Source organism: Tachypleus tridentatus, chromosome 3 (genome assembly GCF_004210375.1).
Source record: "Tachypleus tridentatus isolate NWPU-2018 chromosome 3, ASM421037v1, whole genome shotgun sequence".
NCBI classification, from domain to species: Eukaryota; Metazoa; Arthropoda; class Merostomata; order Xiphosura; family Limulidae; genus Tachypleus; species Tachypleus tridentatus.
In genome coordinates, this window is record NC_134827.1 from 71,761,553 (window position 1) to 71,783,255 (window position 21,703).

General features: G+C 35.1%; 1 protein-coding gene across 7 annotated transcripts in view; it reads right to left on the reverse strand.

Annotated features, from left to right (window-relative positions):
- The window catches only part of LOC143247141 (equilibrative nucleoside transporter 1-like), a 75,615-nt gene extending 61,537 nt beyond the window's left edge, over positions 1–14,078 (reverse strand). For 2 of the 7 annotated variants that reach the window (XR_013026397.1, XR_013026398.1), the window contains exons 1-2: positions 13,934–14,078; positions 1,930–1,975 (exon numbers count right to left, since the gene is read on the reverse strand). Coding sequence is in view for 1 of the 7 variants with exons in the window: in XM_076494742.1 (XP_076350857.1) it covers positions 1,930–1,958 (29 nt within the window). In the remaining 6 variants the exon portion in view is untranslated. Of the gene's footprint in view, positions 1–1,929; positions 1,976–13,933 lie in introns of those variants that run through there. The other 5 variants (XR_013026394.1, XM_076494742.1, XR_013026396.1 and 2 more) reach the window with 4 other exon arrangements.
- Positions 14,079–21,703: the final 7,625 nt, after the last annotated feature.

Sequence of the window (21,703 nt, forward strand, 5' to 3'; positions counted from 1 at the left end):
TTTCAATTAGTGCAGCACTTTTTATCTTGTTTCGGCTTGTTTTTAGTTATAAGTATGTATATATACATATGTACTATAAACTAAATGAATGAAGAATTGTATTTCAGATAAGGTTTCAGATCATCAAGTCTATGAGGTCACTATATATGTCATACGAGCTGTGCGTTGAACTTTTGCAATTCAGATAAAAATATAGATTATGATATTTGTTAAGCCACTGCTCATATAGCACAAACTGTATGAAAGAAAACTTCTATTTTTGATAGCATGAGGGTTTATCACATTCTGAGATCTAAAGGAGTCACTAGGTGTTTAAAAGATTCGGCGTTTCTGTATGATGTCGATCATGGTTTTCTATTCTAATTTTTCAAGAGACCAACTGAGGATTTATAGCACTGTCAAATAGAATCGGGGAGGAACCGACCCCGCATTCCAGTGCCTATCGACGTCTCTGCTGAAGTTAATCTGTATATAGTACAGGCTGAAGTAATAAATATTTGTATTTCAGGAAACATTAGAGATAAGTACATTTTGACATCATAATATATATAATACACATTGGATGAACGAACAGTTGTATTTAAAATAATGTTGCTAAAGATCAGGTCTTTCAAACCACTGTATAAATAGTACAAACTCGGTGAACGAAGATTTGTACTTCAGAAAACACGAAAAACGATCAGATCCTGGTAATATGTAATATTAAAATATTTAATAGTTCAACCAAAATCTTCCATGAAGAACGTGTTATATAAACTTGTTTAATAAGGTTACTAAAATCATATTTAAAAAGGGATTTTAAGAAATCACGTAAATGGATAGTAAAATCTACCATAAAAATATTTTTTTCGATTGAATTAACCAAGTTACTAAAATCTTATTTAAACAAATGTGATACAAAAACACTTAGAGTTAATATGATCTTCCATAGACAATGAACTATATTAAACTACTTAAAAGCCATAAATAAATGATTTTTTAGAACAAATATAAGTTATTTCTTTCACTTATTTTTATTATAATTGAATCAACACTAAGCCCTATAACAACTGAAATAAAGAAGATAAAATACTGGATTTACTCACTGGTCTTTCAATAGTTGAGATTTGATCAATCGAAATACAAAAATGATACTCTATTTAATATACTTATTGGTATTTCGGTAGATATGATTGGTCCAAAACATAAAAAGACTCACTGCTGGATCTACTTATCGGTGTTTTGGTAAGTATGATTGGTTCAATACATAAAAAGACCCACTGCTGGATCTGCTCACTAACGTTTTGATAGATAGGATTGGTCCATTACATAAGAAACCACAGCTGGATCTACTCATCAGTGTTTCAATAGATAGAATTGGTCCGGTATATAAGAAGACCCACTGCTGGATCTACTCATCAGTGTTTTGATAGATGAGCCTGGTCCACCATGTAAACGAAAGGAGATTACATAGTTCGATATATTCACTAATATTTCGGTAAATGTGACTGGTTCAAAATATATGAACATAGAAAGATAAACTATTACATATGCCCACCAGTATTTCGGAACATGTGATCAGTGAAACAGATGAACAAAAAAGATAAACTACTTCCTATGTCCACCAATATTTCAGCAATTGTGAATTGTTCAACAGAAAAACAGAACATATATCGTTGGGTGTACTCATTGATATTTCGGGTCATGTGAATGATCTAGTAGATGAAGAAAAGAAGATACATTGCTGGACCCATTTATCAATCTTTTGGCTGATGTGGCTGACTGATGACGTAAACAAGAAAAGATGTACTGCTAGATCCATTTATCAATAATTCGACAGATGTGGATGATTGAGGATATAAATAACAGAAGATACTTTACTGGATATTTCGGTAGATGTCACTGATTTGACAGATAAATAAAATAAGATATGTTACCGGATCTACTCACCGATCTTTTAGTAGGTGAGGTTGTTCCATTTCGATCGAAGTTGTTCCTGAATAACAAAATTAAGAAAAAGTGAAATAAGCTCAAGCCTGAAACTCGGTATAGATATTTCGCAACACTAATTATGTAACATAATATATATCAACCGCGATAACCTAATAGAAAAAATATTCAAACATATTTGTAAAAAAGAAACTTAACGATTTCAATAATAGGTGATTTGAGTTGGGTAATATGAAGCTCTAGATTGAAAGGTAGCTTAATTAAAAAAATCGAAACTTCTCTCATCTTTTCAGCTAAGAAATGAATATTATATTTATATGTTAGAATTTGAAGTGATTGTATTCCAGCTCTAATAATCTATTTCTATTTGACATCTATTGTATTATCCTTTTGTATTAGAAATTTAAAATGTAGAACAAACACTCCCTGTCTTATTCCTTTACCATTTTTAAAGTATCTCCTCATCTTTTTACCCGTTTTTACATTTAAATTACTATTGATCTATAGTTATTTAAAAGGAGTTTCAAAGCTCATTGCAATATTTTGCACAATAATTTTATAGCAGATATTGAATATCTACTTAATTTGAAGTCAATAAACAAACTGTGTTTTTATTTATCATATTCTCACTACTCCCAGCATGATTAAAACAAAATTATCCTCCGATTTTTCTCGCCATTAACCATCAGGATCCAAAATCAAAATCCACTGGTATTTTCTCATTATCTCAACATTAACAATCCTGGTTTAAATACACACTAGTACTATCCAATTATCCCATTATCAACTGTCATTGTTTAAAATCATACAGGTACTCTATAGTTATTTTACCATTAACCGTTTTGTTTAAAACGACACTGATGCTCTCTAATTACCCCAACATTAATCGTTCTATTCTAAAACCACATTGATACTGTCCAATTATGTTAATAGTCTAAAACAACACTAGATATTTCCAACTTTTACACTACTAACTGTTCTGATCAGAAACACACTGAAACCCTGTAATTACCTCAATATTAAACGTTGTCATCTAAAACCACACTGGTGTCTCTAACTATCCCTTCCTTAACCGTCTTAAAACAAAACTACATAGATACTCTCCATTTATTCCACCATTAAACGTCCTGGTTTAAAACCACACTGGAACTCCCAAACCACTCCAACAATACACGTTGTCATCTGGTATTCTCCAAATATCTAAACAATATACGCCTCGATATAAAACCACATTGTTGCTTTTGAAACATCTCACCTCTAATTGTCCTGTTTTGAATGCACACTGAAACTCTCTAACTAGACCAGCATTAGAAACCGACGCCTAAATCCTCACTACTGAACTATTCAGCAAATAAAAGACGGTACTTCCAATCGGGAGTATCCACTTTTCTTAGATGACTCAGAGAAAGATCACACTCAGGAATTGTAATAAGCCATGGTGAGTTGGGTTGACCATTGGATACAGCAATGTCATCCAAGGACAGATCCATTTCATCCAAATATTCCTGGATACGAAGGCCAAAAGAAATAATGGCAGATCGTTTGTTCTAAAAAAGCATGGCGTACTAAGAAAGGTAAACACAACCTCAGAGGGGATACTGTGGTAAGAATCAAAGTTTTGAAGCATACAGTAAAGACAGTTGCAAATAGCGGAGGTGTAGAAGAGGTTCATGAAACTCTGTGTTCCATCTCTGGACTGGGAAAATGCAGAAAGCCCTGGAACAGAGCCGAAGTACATGATGATGAATGTGGCCCAGAATCTTCAAGGCAAAGGTCCTGGCAGAACCATAGACCAGATACCCATAGTCTGGTTTTGATCGAATGAGAGCATGATATATCTTTAGCATAAAACATCGATCCACTCCCCAAGAGGTGGTAGAGAGGACATGGAGGATGTTCAGTGCACTTGTACATTTGACTCGTAGCTGCTTGATGTGTGGTATAAAGGTTAGCTTAGGTCAAAGATAAACCCCAAAAACATTGCAGAACAACGTGCGATGCAAAGTTCGGTTTTAGAGAGTGAGCAAACGGTTTTAGAGAGAGAGAAGTTAAAACTCTTTGCTTGGGTGCATTTTAGTAAATACTTGAAGGCAGTCTGTAGCTGCTGCTCAATAAACCTCATGTTCGACGACTAACACGATATGTGGAAGTCGTCGACATAGTGCTGATTTGCAATGGTAAGAAGGAGTTGTCCAGTGGTGACATTAATCTTTATACTGAAAAGTGTGATACTCAAGATACAGCCCTGAGGGACTCCAAGTTGTTGTCGGACAAAGGAGGAAAGTGTCGAACCCACTCGAGCTTTGAAACACCTGACCATTAAAATATTTTTAATAAAATGGGGCAAATGGCCACACAACCCATATAAGTGGAGGTCTTGCAAAATGCCGTACCTCATAGTATCATAAGCTTTCTCGAGGTCAAAGAATACTGACTCAAGATGTAGTTTGAGAAAGGCTTCTCTGTTTGATGTTTCAAGTCAAATAAGATGGAGTGCTATCGTCAGAACCCACTCTGGATGGGCGAGAGGAGGATGTTTCATTCGAGGAACTAAACAATACGAGCATTAACTATCCACTCTAAGGTCTTACAGAGACAGCAATTGGACGATAGTTTGAAGGAATCTTGGGATCATTCTCAGGCTCAGAGAAAGGTATGACAATAGCCTGGCGTCAAGCACTGAAAAAAAAACATTCTCTTGTCACATCCGGTTAAAAAACCAGAATAATAGCAAGAGAAGCAAGAGAAAAATAGTACAGCATCTCGTAATGTATATTGTCATGTCTGACTGATGTACTTACTACCAAACCGATGAAGAGCCAGCTTGAGTTCCACCAGTGTAAAGGGGCAATTATAGTCATAGAGACGATCAGCGAGAAAGGAAAGAGGCGATCGCTCTGACCGAGACTTTATGGCTAAGAAGGTGGAAAATGAGGCACAAATGCTAGATATCTAGCAAACGTTTTCGCCAAGAGTATCGGCGATACTCTGGGCATCAACAACTTCCTAACCATTGAAGAGCAAGATCGAAAGGGGACAGAATTATATTGCCCATTATCCTTGAAAACCTTGTCTTATATGACTTTTGGAACTGGTGGTAGAAGAGATGATGGTTGTGAATTTAATCCAAGATTCCTTCTAGCTTTGACATCTTATCTGCCAAGTATGTACACGGGCTCTCTGAAAAGCGATGCTGTTCGAAAGTAGAGGATGCCTACAAAAGGTATCTCAGGCCCGTTTTTAAGCCTTCAGTGCCATGTGGCAGGCAGGATTCTACCATGGACGAGGTTACCGTGGAAATCGTGTCGAAATTTTAGGAATACAATAAGCAGCTGCCTGTATAATACAGGCAGTCACAATCATCTAACAATGACTTACAGACAATGGTAGGACCAGGCTCTGCGAGAGCAGTGAAATAGGTCTGGTTAGCTTGAGCCAACATCTACCAAAGCACGCGGGTCATGTGGCATCGACTACGGCCAGTCTCTCTCAAAATTATAATAAAACAATCATTGTCCCGTGTTAACTCTCTATGAAAAGTGAGAAAAAATGAAGGGGCAGACCAAGAGATCAATAACGGTAAAGGACTAACTAGGTGCATGAAAATAAGTATAAGAACCAAATTTAAAGAGAGAAAGGTTGTGGTCTGAGAGCATATGCTTTATTAAACGACCCCTTTTATCAATATTAGCCCCTCCCGAGAGGATATTATGTACTTTAAAGTTATCCAGAATTAAAAAGGGAGATGACAACTGTTCCACAAGAACTTCAAGGTATGATTGATGATAGGTCTCTCCAGGTAGAGAGTACAAAATGTGATGGTATGATACAAGGAATCACAGATGGCTACAGCTTCAAAGGTTCTGTCGATTAGTGAAGACATGGCGGGCACATGCTGATCGACTAGCAGTGCCACCCCTCCATGCACAACCTGTCATTTCTGTACAAAGAAAACTGCCGTAAGGTGACTTATCAGTAAGCTTCAGAAATGTTTTCTGTAAGTAAAGACACACAGGATGGTAATGGTCAATCAGTGCTTTTATTTCATCCATAATAGATCGTAAAACTCGACAGTTCCACTGTATCAAAGTGAAAATTTTTACTTATGTATAGACAAACTGGGAGGAGAGCCCTTCTTTTTTCGACCACGTGTTTTTCTTTATTTTCTTTATTAGAAAGAGGTCTGTCTATCAACTTCAATGGATCCTGCCCTGAGTCGACTGGACAGTCTCTATCATTGGAAGAATATTTCAGGGACTGAAGGCGTGAACGAATGATTGTTCTGTATCTTGGGGCCGGAGAGGAAGATGGACTTGAGGAAATGTCCATGCCCGGAACCAAAGGAAGTAGATTTGGGGAGCTGCTGATAGGAATAGTAAGATCAAAGATGGATGGTGATGTTGGTTCATCAACTTTCTTAACCATGGAGGGCAAAAGACTTTTCACATGCTTTAAGAACGATTCTTTCAGAGGCATGGAGAGATCCACCTACACTCCCACTGTAGAAGTGGAATAAAATGCAGCAGCATAGTCCGAGATGGAGTGGTGGACAGTAACTTTCAGGCCTTGGGATAAGAAATGTTGCGAACCGTTTTCAAATGCTATACCCCTTTTTCTTCCACCCACCTAGGGCATGAACAAAAGTAAAATAGGTGAGAGCTACTACAATTAACACAATGAGGGTTTATTTCACACGACTAAGCATCGAGGCCCTTGCCATCATAACAAGCACATGTAAAGGAACCATGACATGATGTTTTTTGAATGACTGACCCACTAACATTAGAAATATCTGAGAGGGTTCGGAATATATGGCTGTACCTTGAAATTTAGATAACCTGTCTTAATGGTGGTAGATAGACATAGTGAAATAAATGTTAAAATTAGGACATTGGTTATCATCATAATTCCATCTTTGCGAGTGGAGATACACCTCACTGCAAAAACTCCTTGGGTGGAAAAACCAGCAAGGATTTCTGACTCGGGATGTTCTTCAAATCCATCTCAACAATAACTCCTCGTAACGAATTCAAAGTAGAATGGGGAGTAACCCAATAGCCTTTGAATGCAAAAGGAGTTCACTGTGTTTAGGAGTTGATGTTTACACCAGTATGAGGCCTGGCATGGCAGGGTTGTTAATGCACTCGACTCATAATCTGTGGGTCGCGGGTTCGAATCCCCGTCACACCAAACATGCTCGACCTTTCAGCCGTGGGGGTGTTATTACATGCGGCCAATCCCACTATTCGTTGATAAAAGAGTAGCTCAAGAGTTGGCAGTGGGTAATGATGACTAGCTGCCTTTCCTCTATTCTTACATTGCAAAATTAGGGACGGCTAGCGCAGATAGCCCTCGTGTAGCTTTGCACAAAATTCAAACCAAATCAAACCACCAGTATATCACCAGAACGAAGCTTTGTGACTGACTTAGGAGAGCTAGCAAGCCCTCAAGTTCCTTCTGAATGAAAAAGTGAGACACTTGCCCTAAAGATTTGTCTGATAAAAAATGTAACATCAGAAATGAAGTACTGGTGTTAAAGATGTTGAAAATTGCTGTTCAGAATCTTCAAGACGTGGTCGTTTACAATGGTCTCTTTTTAACTACTTTTATAATTTGATTAGGGTGATCCATAATAAAGAAAGAATGTTTTGATGCCCAATGATCACACCCATCATGGAACTCTACGAAGGGACGCACTACAGTATCAATCAAAGACATTGTAGCAATATCATGGTTTCGTGAGCATTATATCCAAACACCAGCATCAGATACAATGTCCACAATACCCGTTGAAAACATCAAACACTGGTACTTGGTTGACCCTAGCCCAAGTGGACTAGTTGAGTGACCCTTGGGGAGCCACCTCAAGGCCGCTCGTCTACAGGAATTTAGGACAAAGTGGTGTACTAGGGTTGGACCTCTCAACAACCAGGATTCTCTTCTCCCCTTCACGGGTCACCACGCACGGCAAACACTTGGGTGAATCTTTAGATTCCAGAGGAGGTAAACTGAGAAAAGAGAATCTTCTCTGGGAGGTCCTCTCACCACGTACAGGAATCCACACCAAGAAGCCATTAACTTACCTGGTATAATACTATTATAGTACTTTGCAATTATCCCATCATTAGAATTTCTTGTTTAAACCACACTGGTATTCTCCAACCAACTTCATATTAACTGCCATTGTATAATACCACTCTGGTTGCCTCCAACTATTCCACAAATACATTGGTCATAGCAAACTATCCTGTCATTAGCTGCTCATACTTAAAACTATTCTACTACTCTTCAACAATCAAACATTAACCTTCCTTATCTATTATTCACATTGTCTCTTTTTACTTATCTTACAATTAACTGTTCTAGTCTAAATCCTCACAAACACTCTTTACTTATTCCACCATTAATTGTTTGGATCTGAAAACACTGGTGGTACTCACCAAATAATTTATTTTATAACACCCAAGCTTGAAACCACTCTGGCACTCTCCAATTATACAACAAATAATAGTTATTGTCTAAAATCATAATGGTGTTGTATATTTATCCCACTATCAGCTGTTTAGGTCTAAAATCATACTAGTACTCTCAGACAATTACAACATTAGCCATTCTGGTCTAAAGCACAAAAGTGATTGTCAATTATTCCACTATTAACCACTCTTGTTAAAACCCACACTGATTCTCTATGATTATTCTATTATCAAACGTTCTCTTCTAAAACAACTTCTGTATTCTTTAACTATTTGAATGTTATCTCTCCTAATCTAAAACCACAATGGTAATTTTCCATTATCACACCATTAACTGTCATGGGGTAAACCAGGAGTAGGCAACTTATTTTTCATAGTGGCCACAACTGTAATTAATGAAAACAACGTTGGCCATACTATTAAAAAAAGTTAGTTTAATCAAAATAACTGGATTTCAACTAACATTCAATGTGAAAATTGATGGGGGTTTTCATCAACAAGTTCCGTGAAATTTGGTTTAATATCTATGCTCAATGAGCATCTTAGCTCTGCCTCTAAATTTATATGAATAAGCCGAGATCTGTATCTAGACTTGAGAAAATCTAGCGTGGAAAATGTTGACTCACAAACCCATGTTGATCCAAACATGGAAAATAATTTTGAAATCCCTATCGTTAAATTTGGAAGACTCTCATTTATCAGAATAGTGACTCATATCTCTGATAGAACATTTTCGTTTACCTTTTATGTGTTCTACACCTTGCAGTGTAAGCGTCTCGTCTTCAAATCCACACTTATCCAAAGACAAAAAAAGATGTAATTTCCTTACTGAAATTTCCTAAGTTAAATTGAAATGGATCATTCGAAAATTCAAATATCAATTTCAAAGTTTTAAATTCGGAGAAACATGATTCAAATTTTTAAGGTAGATTTTTGATCCAGTTTACATAGATCATCTTTAGCTTGTTTTTGTTTTGGAATTTCGCACAAAGCTACTCGAGGGCTATCTGTGCTAGCCGTCCCTAATTTAGCAGTGTAAGACTAGAGGGAAGGCAGCTAGTCATCACCACCCACCGCCAACTCTTGGGCTAATAGTTGGTAAAACCGTCACATTATACACCCCCACGGCTGGGAGGGCGAGCATGTTTAGCGCGACGCGGGCGCGAACCCGCGACCATCGGATTACGAGTCGCACGCCTTACGCGCTCGGCCATGCCAGGCCACATCTTTAGCATAAGAGAAATCATATTCCTCATTATTTTCTAGAAAACTTTTCAACTTTGCAAAATGTGTCAAATCATTCTTTTGTAATTGTTCCACAAGTAGGCTTAGCTTTAACTGAAATTCATAAAGAGACTGTGATTGCTCGCCTGTTATTATACCTCTTTCCCGAAGCTTTATATTCAAATTATTCAAGTGAGCCATCATGTCGCATATAAAGTATAAGTCGCATTGCCATGACAAAGTTTCAATTTTAGGGAAATTTTCAAACTTTCCTTTTCAATAAGATACTCTTTTATTTGAGGAAATAAGAAAGTAAATCGTTTCAAGACTTTTCCTCTACTTAACCATCTTAAATTTGCAAAATCAATAAAATCATCAAAAGTACAGTCACTGCTTTTCTTCAAAGACTCAACAAACTGTCAATGGATGAATGAGTTTTCACTTCTAATATAATTCACAATTTTTTACAACAATGTCCATCAACTTTTTCAATTCATCACTTTCAGACATCTGAGCACATAAATTTTCCTGATGAAAAATGCAATTAAAAGATGGCAGCGTGGACTTCACATTATTTTTAGTTGAATGCTGTTTCAAAAGAGAAACAAATTCTAATTTCGCCCCATTCATGGCGGGAGTACCGTTTGTTGTGACAGAAACTAGTTTTTAAAATCCAGATTGAATTTTTTTGACATTTCAAAAAATGTTTCAAAGATGTTTTTTCCGCATGTTGGATCTCGTAATCCACAAAGGCCAAGCATTTTTTCCCTCATTTGAAGATCTACAATCGAACCCAAAATATCAACTGTGCAGTGTCACTAACATCTGTTGACTTATCTAGTGCTAAAGAAAAATACAGTCTTATAGTTGTTCAAGCAAGTGATTTGCTATGTCTTTCGCTAACTCTAGCATCCAGCGAACAATTGTTCTTCGACTTAATTGCAAATTATTTACCTTTTGAAGAATATCATCTTTTATTTTTGAAACATAATTCTCCAACAGAGTTTCAATGACCAAAATCAATATTTCTTTTACTAGTTCAACATCATAAAATTATTTCTTTTTTTGAGCTAGAATCTAAGCTACTTTATAGTTAGCTAACGTAACTAGTTCTATCGATGATAAAAATCTTTTTAGGCCTCCTTTTTGTTCATGAAGTTGTGCTTTCAAACAGATAATTTCATTCATACGATTTTTGTTAGAAGCTGGAAGTTTTACATCAAATTCATTATGAAAATTGTTAAAGTGTTGCTTAAGGTTGTATACTTTATTATTCCTTTAACCTTTGTTACACAAAAGACACATTGACTTATTATTTGCTTCAATAACCGCAAATATCAACTCCCATCTTTCATTAAATTCTCATTTTATGTTTTTCCAGTCACGCGCTATTCTCTTTTCGGCATAATGCCAGAACCAATTAAATTGTCTTTATTTTCTGAAAGGTCACCATCATCTGGATTCTTTCGTTTTCGAATTATCCACTTATCCACATTATGGGATTAAAAACAAAATATATTTAAACACTTAAAAGTTGCACAATAAAAATATGCTTGCAAACGCATGCAAAACATTGCACACTCAATAACAAACATCTAAACCAAACTGACGTTGCAAAATGGGCGGAGTCTGTGGCAGTGATGAAGCGCGCGACATTAGCGATGGCGTGAGGCAGTGCGGTTACTGATTGCCAAATTTGCGATAAAAAATAAATGATGGAAAAAGTTCATTCCTAAATTCGAGCTGACCACAATTGTGCTATCCACTGGCCACATGCGGCCAGTGACCATGGAGTTGCTCACCCCTGGTCTAAAGTATTCTAATACACTACAATTATCCCACAATTCCTTGTACTGGTTTCAACTCACACTGGTAATGTCGAATTATCACACCATTAGTGCTCTACGAAACTTGCAACATCAACCATCTTTGTCTAAAACCACACTAAAACTCTTCAACTAACCGAATATTAAACATTATCGTCTACGGTCGTAATGATTCTCTTTATTTGTACTTATAATCTGCATCTACCCCTACATTAATCATCCTGGTATAAAATCACACTGGTGTTCTTCAATTAGTACTCCACTACCTATCCTGCTGTAAGCCACATTGGCATTCTTCATCTATCCTACTATTAACCCTCTTAGTCTAAAACTAGATCACTGTTCTCCGCCTTTAACTATCTTGGTATAAAACCAAGAACACTGGTGTTCTTTATTTGTCTAACCATAAACTATCCTAATGTAAAACCACATTGGTTCTCTCCAATTATATCTCTACTATCTGTCCTTGTCTAAAACCACACTGAAACTATCAAAGTACCACAACATTAACCATTTTCACTTGGTGCTCTCCAACTATTCCGACATTAATCATCTTACTTGATATCTATACTAGTACTCTCCAACTATACTATCATTAACCATCCTGGTCAAATCCCGCTGGTAATCTCCAACTCTTTCACCATTGACTCTTCCCATCTAAAAACCACATAAATACTTTCTAAATATTCAACTATTAACAATTCTAAACGGGTCTAAAACCATCATGCTATTGTTTAGTTATCTCAACATAAAATCATTCTCGTTTAAAATCACACGGTTACTCTCCATTAACCATATTGGCATTAACAATACTGGTACCCTTCAATTATCCCACTATTAGCCATCCTGTTTGAATCTACACTGCTACTCTCCAGTTATTGCACCAATAACCATCATGGTAAAAACATATTCAGTTATCTCATCATCAACCATTCTGGTCTACAATCACACTGTTATTCTACAATTATTTCGTCATTATCCATCCTGGTCTTAAACTACAATGGAACTCGTCCCCAGTCCCTACATTAACCATCATTGTCAAAAATCATACAGGTACTCTACCTTAATATTAACCACCCTTGTCTAAAACCACACTAGTACTCTCTAATTATTCCACCATTATCCATTTTTATCTAAAAGTACGCTAATGTACTTTAGTTATCCAATCAATTATTCCATTTTTATCTGTAGTGGTTTATATCTACTCTTGTACTCTATAGTTTTTCATTATTCTGCAGAAACTATTTGTTCAATTTACGTATGTTTCCAAAGCTTGGCTCTTCATACTCTTTGCCCAGTTCTTTAGTTTATGTTTATTTTTTGTCAAATGACTCACAAGTTTAACTGTGACATAAAAGCTCGATAACCTATAGAACACTAAAAACGTAATTAGTTTTACAACACTATTTTAAAAGCTTTACAGTAAGTTGGTGAAATTCTTCTAAGAATAAAATTGTTTGTTTGTTTGTTTGTGTTTGAATTTCGCACAAAGCTACTCGAGGGCTATCTGTGCTAGCCGTCCATAATTTAGTAGTGTAAGACTAGAGGGAAGGCAGCTAGTCATTATCACCCACCGCCAACTCTTGGGCTACTCTTTTACCAACGAATAGTGGGATTGACCGTCACATTATAACGCCCCCACGGCTGAAAGGGCGAGCATGTTTGGCGCGACGGGGATGCGAACCCGCGACCCTCATATTACGAGTCGCACGCCTTAACAAAGAATAAAATAAGAATATCTTATTGAAATTATTTACGAAATTATTATAAATAGGTTCTGAATAACTGATTATACCAAAAGTTTACTTGAAATAGATTATAATGAACCATTTAAAATTACCACTTAAGAATATACAAATTTTACTTTCAACAACACTTAAATTTTAAGAACATTTTTATTCAAAAATATATAATATTTTATATAGACTTGTAGTCTAGCCATCATATAATATTTTATATAAACCTGTAGTCTAGTCATCATATAATATTTTATATAGACCTGTATTCTAATAACCATATGATATTTTATATAGACCTGTATTCTAGTCACCATATACTATTTTATATAGATCTGTATTCTAGTCACCTTATGTTTCCGATTTGTGGTGTATTTTGAGAATCTTGGTGCTTTACTAAACGCTGCATTTATTTCGTTGGTTGTGAAAGTCAATTTCGCTTTTTGAGTGAATAAAATTTCCCAAGAAATATGTTTTTACAGCTGTCGTTTTTATCTTCTTTTATTTTGAGGTTATTAATTATTTGAATAAGAGGCATTAAAGCGGAATTAAAGGGAACTCTTTGGTGATTAAAGAATGGTTAGAGATAGAAAAATGAATGAAATAAGCGGTTGTAGGCTTACTACCTTTGGAACATATAAAGAATCAAAGAGTTTATTGGTGGTGAGAAGTCGATAAGTAGGAAATTAGTCGTTAGGGGCACGTGGATATAAACAGCTTAATTAATAAATTCACTGTTACTTACAGTTTAGTCAGCAACTCTTAGTTTAAGCAGGCTTGTAGGATTTTTCTTTATTGTCTTTCTTCACTTTTATACAGCAAGACACACTAATTCATTACATGAACCTGTAGAAATCCCGTGACATAGAAGATCACGTGATAAAGCAGGTGGTGAGAATACAGGGTGTTATCTGATGAGAACAGAGTGCACTGAGAGAAGGCTTTTACAGTACCATATATCTTTCAAATAGATAAAGTGTATCAGAAGAAAGAATTTACGTCATAAAATATAGAGTTGTTTCCACCATTTGTATTCTGATGAACACGGTCGTCGTTATTATAAAATACATCTACTGTATTATAGATACGTGAAAAAAATTATATTATTAAAATTTTCTACATAACATATAATAATTATTCTTACGTCAACGTTTATCTAATGTCTTACAGTTTACTTTTCCAGTAACTATCTCTATTTGTAATTTTATAAATATTCCAATAATGTTTTACCCTTACATTTTGTGTTACTGGAACCATATAAAATTGTTTGTCCTTGCAGTGTTAAAATGAGATAGTCCTTTGTTATTACAGTTTGTTGCAATTTATTGACATGATCGTTTGTTTTCGAACCCGTTGGAGAAACTTAAGACAATCTCTCTAGTGCCACAATGGTATGTCGTGGGACTCACAACACAAGAAACCGGGTTTCGATAAACATGGTGGGGGGAGCAGAACATAGATGGCCCAGAGCATAGATGAAACTGTGCGCTTCATTACCAACATACATTTTATGTTAGCCAAAAGTAAATATTTGTTTCATAATGTTCTATACGTTAACCGTCTGTACTCTACAAAATAACTTTGAGAGTTTTCTACCATTGACAATATATTTGCATTTATTATTATTTTATTATGCTGTTTATATGGTTTTATAATGTATTTCTAAAATTCTTTGCTTTTAGAGTTTATTGTATTTTATCACAATAATATTTCAATTAAATGTTATAAAAATCACATGTCATGATATGTATAATACAGAAAACTGGGCTATTGTCTCAGTAGTGCGTAACTTGAAACGGCTCTTGAAAAATTATTGATTCAGATAATGAAAAACTACATGGCGAAACAAATGAAACAGTTCGTGAAAAAGTTGAACAATCACAACACTTCAACATTCTTGAAGGGGGCTGTAAACATGAAATTTCGGAGGACAATATGAGGTGTAGTTAACGTTTTCATGCATATCGTTAAAACTTATAAACGACTACTAGGAAGTCATTTATCTTTACAGTTTATACTGTCCAGCTACATAATCGTTTATGCTTGTAGACAACTATAGTGATGTTATAAAGAACAATAATTTATGTAACAATCAAATTAAAGACGGATTAACAAATAATACACAAGGGTGTTGATAGACGTTTTAAATCAGTAGTGAACTATACGACCAGTAAGGAAAAACCAAGAGGAGCCAATAACAATCATAAAACGTCCTCCGTTGTTGCAGTGTGACTTGCGTTTGCCAAAAACTGGTATATTTACAATGCCAATAAGAAATCGTTTTCAAATATAAAGAAACAGATTAGTTAAAAACATTCCTGAAACCTGCTAGTACAGTGGTAAGTCTAACAATTTACAAAGTTAAAATCAGGGGTTTGATTCCCACCGGAAGACTCAGCAGATAGCCCGATGTGGCTTTGATATAAGAAAAACACACACAATGATAAAACGTTAGTAACAGCAAAATATATATATATACATTGGTTTGAATTTCACGCAAAGCTACAGGAGGGCCATCTGCGCTAGCAGTTTCTAATTTAGCGGTGTAAGACTAGAATCGAGGCACCAAGTCATCGCTGGGGTACTCTCTTACCAACAAATAGTGAGATTGACCGTTAGAATGAAGCGGTACTAACGTTTGGTGTGATTGAGATTCGAAATCAAGACCCCCAGATTACGACTCGCGTGCCTTAACCACTTGGTCATAAAGATATCAAAATAAAATAGGAACATTGTAAATCAATTTGAGATTAACACATTTAAAATATTTATGTGGTAATTATATCAACGTACATTAACAATACAATAAGCACTTAACTGTGGTAAAATGTGTAGTTATTTGTTTTCATAATATTTATTTGTAACGATACTCTGTCGAATGATACACTGTTCTATCACTAAAGTGTTATTTATTCATGTGGTCACGTTTGTTTCACATATTAATGTTAGTTTAGATAACACTTATAATATAAAATTTATTACTTTATATAACATTTGTTTGAAATGTGTAGAGTAAAATACTTCTGATCCACTTACTCCTAACTTTTCTCTTTCTAATCGCACTCCTATAAAAATAGTTGAAGAATCCTTGTAGTATGTATACTCCCATGAGTCAGCTGTAAGTTTACAAACTCAGATTGCTAAAATTCGGGGCTCGATTCCCAGATGTACATAGACTGTAGCTAGCTCATTGTGTAGTTATGCGTTAAAATAGACACAAATATACATACATAAATCTATTGAAACGCATTTTAATTTCCAATTGTATTATGCAGTAGTAAACATAAGCCTATTGTATTGAAACTCTTCACATACAGTGATATTTCAACAAGAAGTTACTGAGATTGACCGTAAATAATATTATTTTCTGATCAGACAAGCTAGGTGTTTAGAGCCAAATTAAAATACCCTGGTAATTAATAGTTCCTAACTACATTTATATTTCTTACGTTCTTATATCTGAATGCACTGTTCCATCAGTTGGATATCTTCAGTACAATATTTTCTGTTACCGTTCTCAGGGTATTTGTACATATTAATATTACCTATTATTCAGTACTGCCATACAAGGGCTGAGACATTTTATGTGTAAGTTGTGCTTCCATTATATATATTGCAACGGATTCACTAAAGTGCATTTATTTAAATATCGATATTTGTTTTAGTTAAATATATGTTTAGAAATGCATGTGAAATAACCGCCTATTCTCTAAATTTGTAGAAGATTCTTAAGAGTAAAAATCAGAAATATATGTTTTGCGAAAAGATTAACGTATCTTCGAACAGAATCAAAATATGATCAACTTAGTTAGTCAAAGCAAGGATAACCTTCAGTGATTAAGTTCCCCACAAGGGAGTTTCCATAAATGAGAGTTTAATTTTAAATTTAATTTTATAAATATTATAAAAAAGGCATGATTTTATTATATACATGTCCTTATAACCATTATTTTTCTATTTATTATGAATAATTGGTCATCATCCATAAAATGATTAGTATTATTACAAATTACTACAAACTCTGTTAAGTGGGAGATAATAATTCCTTTAACCATATCAACGGAACGGGTAAGTATTCCAAGGAAGGGGAAACGAAGTTCTCTTCTTTTATCAAAAATAGCCACACGCAATTTGTCTTCTACAAAATTAATATCTATATCTAATGTAATGTGCATGACACTACTATTTCTTCTTTCTGTTACAAGTTCTATTGGGTATATTGGGATTAGATAAAATATCAAGTTATTAATTGATATTAAATCGTCCAGATAACGAAAAGTATAAAAATATAGATTAGAGTTTGATAAATTTTCGAAGAAGATTGGATAGGAGTTGGCCATATTTAAAGAGAAATTAGCATCCATCAAAATACCTACTGTTTGTTTATACACTTCTTCATTAAGAGTTTTGTTTGTTTGTTTGTTTTGGAATTTCTTACAAAGCTATTCGAGGGCTATCTGTGCTATCCGTCCCTAATTTAGCAGTGTAAGACTAGAGGGAAGGCAGCTAGTCATCACCACCCACCGCCAACTCTTGGACTACTCTTTTATCAACGAATAGTGGGATTGACCGTCATATTATAACGTCCCCACGGCTGAAAGGGCGAGCATGTTTGACGCGACGGGGATGCGAACCCACGACCCTCAGATTACGAGTCGCACGCCCTAACACGCTTGGCCATGCCGGGTCCCATCAAAAGTAATATCAAAATTATAGATAGAAACCCTTAGTATACTTTTTACAATGACGTTGAAATAATTATTTCTGCACCTATAAATTTATAAAGCAGGTCAATTAAAAACCTTGATTAAATCCTTCGTATCTATTTTATTATATAATGTAGTAAAATCTGATGTAATAACAGAAATGGCTGTTTCAAAAGAGTTTTAATTAGTTAAACAATCCAAAACAGGAACATATATTGTACTATATGTAGTGTGTGTTAAGTACAGTAGTACTTATAGTAGGTATTGGGTGGAAATCCAATACATGTCATACGAACACTTTATTCAAATACACGTTTGGCAATCAGATAATAAGTCTTCAAAATTATTTGAAAGACACCTTTAGGTGATAAACAAATCATATACAAAATTACAAGTTGTATAACCAATTAAGAAAGCCAGTAAAGCAGATGCAAAAACTCACAAAACCACAAATTTCTCAATCTGACTGACTGATGCTGTTGAAAGTTTATAGTTGTGTTACCAAAAAGACTCGCCATAATTATATGTACGTCAAACAGAACAAAAGCACAGGAACCACGTGCTGGTGCTAGCGTTTTTCTACGCTAAACAGCACGAAAGAGAAATATTTGACGCTCCTCAGGTAATACTTTGAAAAGGGATGCTATTTTAACATACATAAGTCCTCTTACTTACTCCATATAATGTGTAGTCGTGAGAGTCAGCTGATGAGACCTGTTACTATACAGAAAAGGGAAGAAAGGTATTCCTGTCAAGGTATTTTTATTGGTTTCCTTGAGTTACCGAATACTAGAGTTCAAGCAGACTGACAATTATGTCTAAGTATGCAGTGTTATAATAATTATCAGAATACTTGCAGATAAAGTCCAACATAAACTTGTTTCTTTGAAAAAGCACAACTTTAATTGCTAGTTTTACCTACAAGAAATTCTAGTTATTGTCTGTAGTAGATGCAGCAGTTAATTAAATTATTTAACAAATTTATCAGCCCTTATTATACGTAGTGTTTGTTGGATATTATTGCTCGTGAGGTTGTACAGAGGAAGTTTTATTACACCATGCCCATTTGTACCTTGTTTCCTCACTTTTTGGTGCATCCATTTTTAAATGTTCAAAAAATTTATTTTTTAATTATTGTTTCCTTTGTATACACATATACATGTTTCTGGTTGTAAATGACAAGAGAAAAATGTTGTTTATGTTGTGCTTTTGTATACCCGTCGACGATGTTTATGTCGTGTTAATGTATCTGTTGCTGATGTTTATATTTTATCTCAACTAACCCCTTACTCTTTTTTTATTGTGTTTATTTATCCTTTTCTGGTGTTTAAATGGTGTACTTATCTTACCGTTGTCGAAGCTATTTTTTTTCATTCTTTTGCGGGCTTATCAACTCGTACACAACTCTTTAATTAGAAAAAAGTTTATACTGAAATATGTGCTCATGCAGTCACGTGTCACATGTATTCATATGTGGTTCGTTCTCATCTTAGTATATTCTACACGTAGATTAATAATTCAGGACATTGTAGTCATTTTAGTGGAGTTAGCATTAGCAAATACTTTCCAATGAAACGTCATATTTTATAGGTTTCCACCTTATCCATTCTAAGAACCATTTAAGAGAATTTTCTTTCGATAATAAAAATTATTATTAACAGCACACTTTGCAGAAATACCAGTTTTACATGAAGATGTGTCATAAAGACCGTTTCGTATGCCAAAGATGTTCTAAAAGAAACACGAATCGCTTGCCAACAGGTTCTGTTATTTCGCTTTCTACAGATATTCTATTCCTACGAGCTTTGTTACTCCGCTATTTATAGATGAAATATGATGTGTTCTGTTACTCTATATTCTACAGATAAACTATGCCGGCTATCTACAAATATACTTTCCAAACATGCTCTGTTAGTCCGCTCTTTATCGATAGGTTATGTCAATATGTTCTTTAACTCTGTTCACTACAGATAAACTTTGTCATCATGGTCTGTTACTCCACTCACTATCGACATACTATGCCAACATCCTTTGATAATTGAATCTTTGCAGACAAACTGTGACAAAACTCTTCGATTTCTACAAATAAGCTATGTCAACATGGTATGTTACTCCACTTTCAACAGATAAACACTATTATCATGTTATGTTACTTATATCTCTACAGATAATCTATGATAAAATGTTGTGTTATTATGTTCTTTCCAGGTAAATTATACTAACATACTCTGTTGCCCGCTTTCTACAGATAAGAAACACCAAATATGGGGGCATCTATAATAAAAGGAATATATTTCAGTGCCCACTGACCCCACTCACGCCAGGTTTTCGTGAGCACTATACCCAAACACCAGCATCAGACACAATGATCACAACACCCGATGAGAACGTCCAACATTGATACTCGGTTGACCCTAGCTCAAGTTGACCAGCCATTTGACCCATGGGGACACCCCAAAGCCGCCTGTATTCAAGGTCAAGGTGGTGTGTTCGGGTTGGACCCTCAACCACCAGGATCCTCTTCTTTCCTTCACGGGTCACCACACACGGCACACACGAGGGTGGATGTTTAGATTCCAGAGGAGGTAAAATGAAAAAACAGACCTTTTTCTAGGATCTAAACATCCACCCTCGTTGCGACGCTCTCTACATAAAAACTATGCCAACATGCGGTTTTACTCCGCTCTTTATAAGTGAACTACATCAAAATGTTCTGTTACTCAGTTATCTAAAGGTAAATTACGTCAACATAATCTTTCACACAGCTCTCTACAGATATGGTTTACCAAAATGCTCTGTTATATTGTTCTATACAGAAAACCTATGCCAACATATTCTGCTATTATTTTCTTTTCAGACAAGATAAACCAACATGCTCGGTTCTTCAGGTCTCTACATACATGGTATGCCAATAGAGTTTGCTACTCTGCTCTCTGAAGATAAATTATGCTCTGATAATACTCTGATTTGTATAGATAAAATAGGCCAATAAAATAGGCTACCAAAAACTACGCTATCGTGATTGGTAAGTCCATTATTTATTGATAAAGTACGCCAACATGTTCTGTTAATATGTTATTTGCAGACAAACTATACCACCATATTCTGTTACTCTTCTCTTTACCCATAAACTACACCTACATAATAAGTTACTACTATTTTTAGATATAATCTGTGTTACTCCCCTCCTTTCTCATACGCTATGTCAAAATAATTTGTTGTGTGGCTCCTTAGAGACAAATTACACCAACATGCTCTGTTACTCAGATCTCAATAGATAAACCATGCTACCATGCTCTGGTACTTCCCTCTCTCGAAATAAATCACACAAAAATGATTTGCTACGACGCTCTGTATAGATTTTTTATGATACATACTCTGTTACAATATACCATCGTGTTAGGATACTCCCCTCACACTATATGTTCTATGCCAACATCATTTGTTAATCCGATCTCTACCGATAAACTATGCCACTATATTCTGTTGGACTGATGCCTATAAATAAACTATGCTAAAATGTTCTGTTACTCTGCTCTCTACATACGAAGTATCTCAAAATGTTTTGTTACTCTGCTTTCTAAATACGAAGTATCTCAAAATGTTCTGTTACTCTGTTATCTACTGATTAACTGCAGTTACGACATAAAGTGTTCGTACCCCTGCGTCCCGAGTAATTTTTTGCTCATAACTTTAAAAGTATCATGATTAGGCTAATAGACGTAAAATATATTATAAATATTATACTAACACACATTTACATAAATTTTTATATAAATTAAACGAAAAATAAACTGTTTATAAACAAA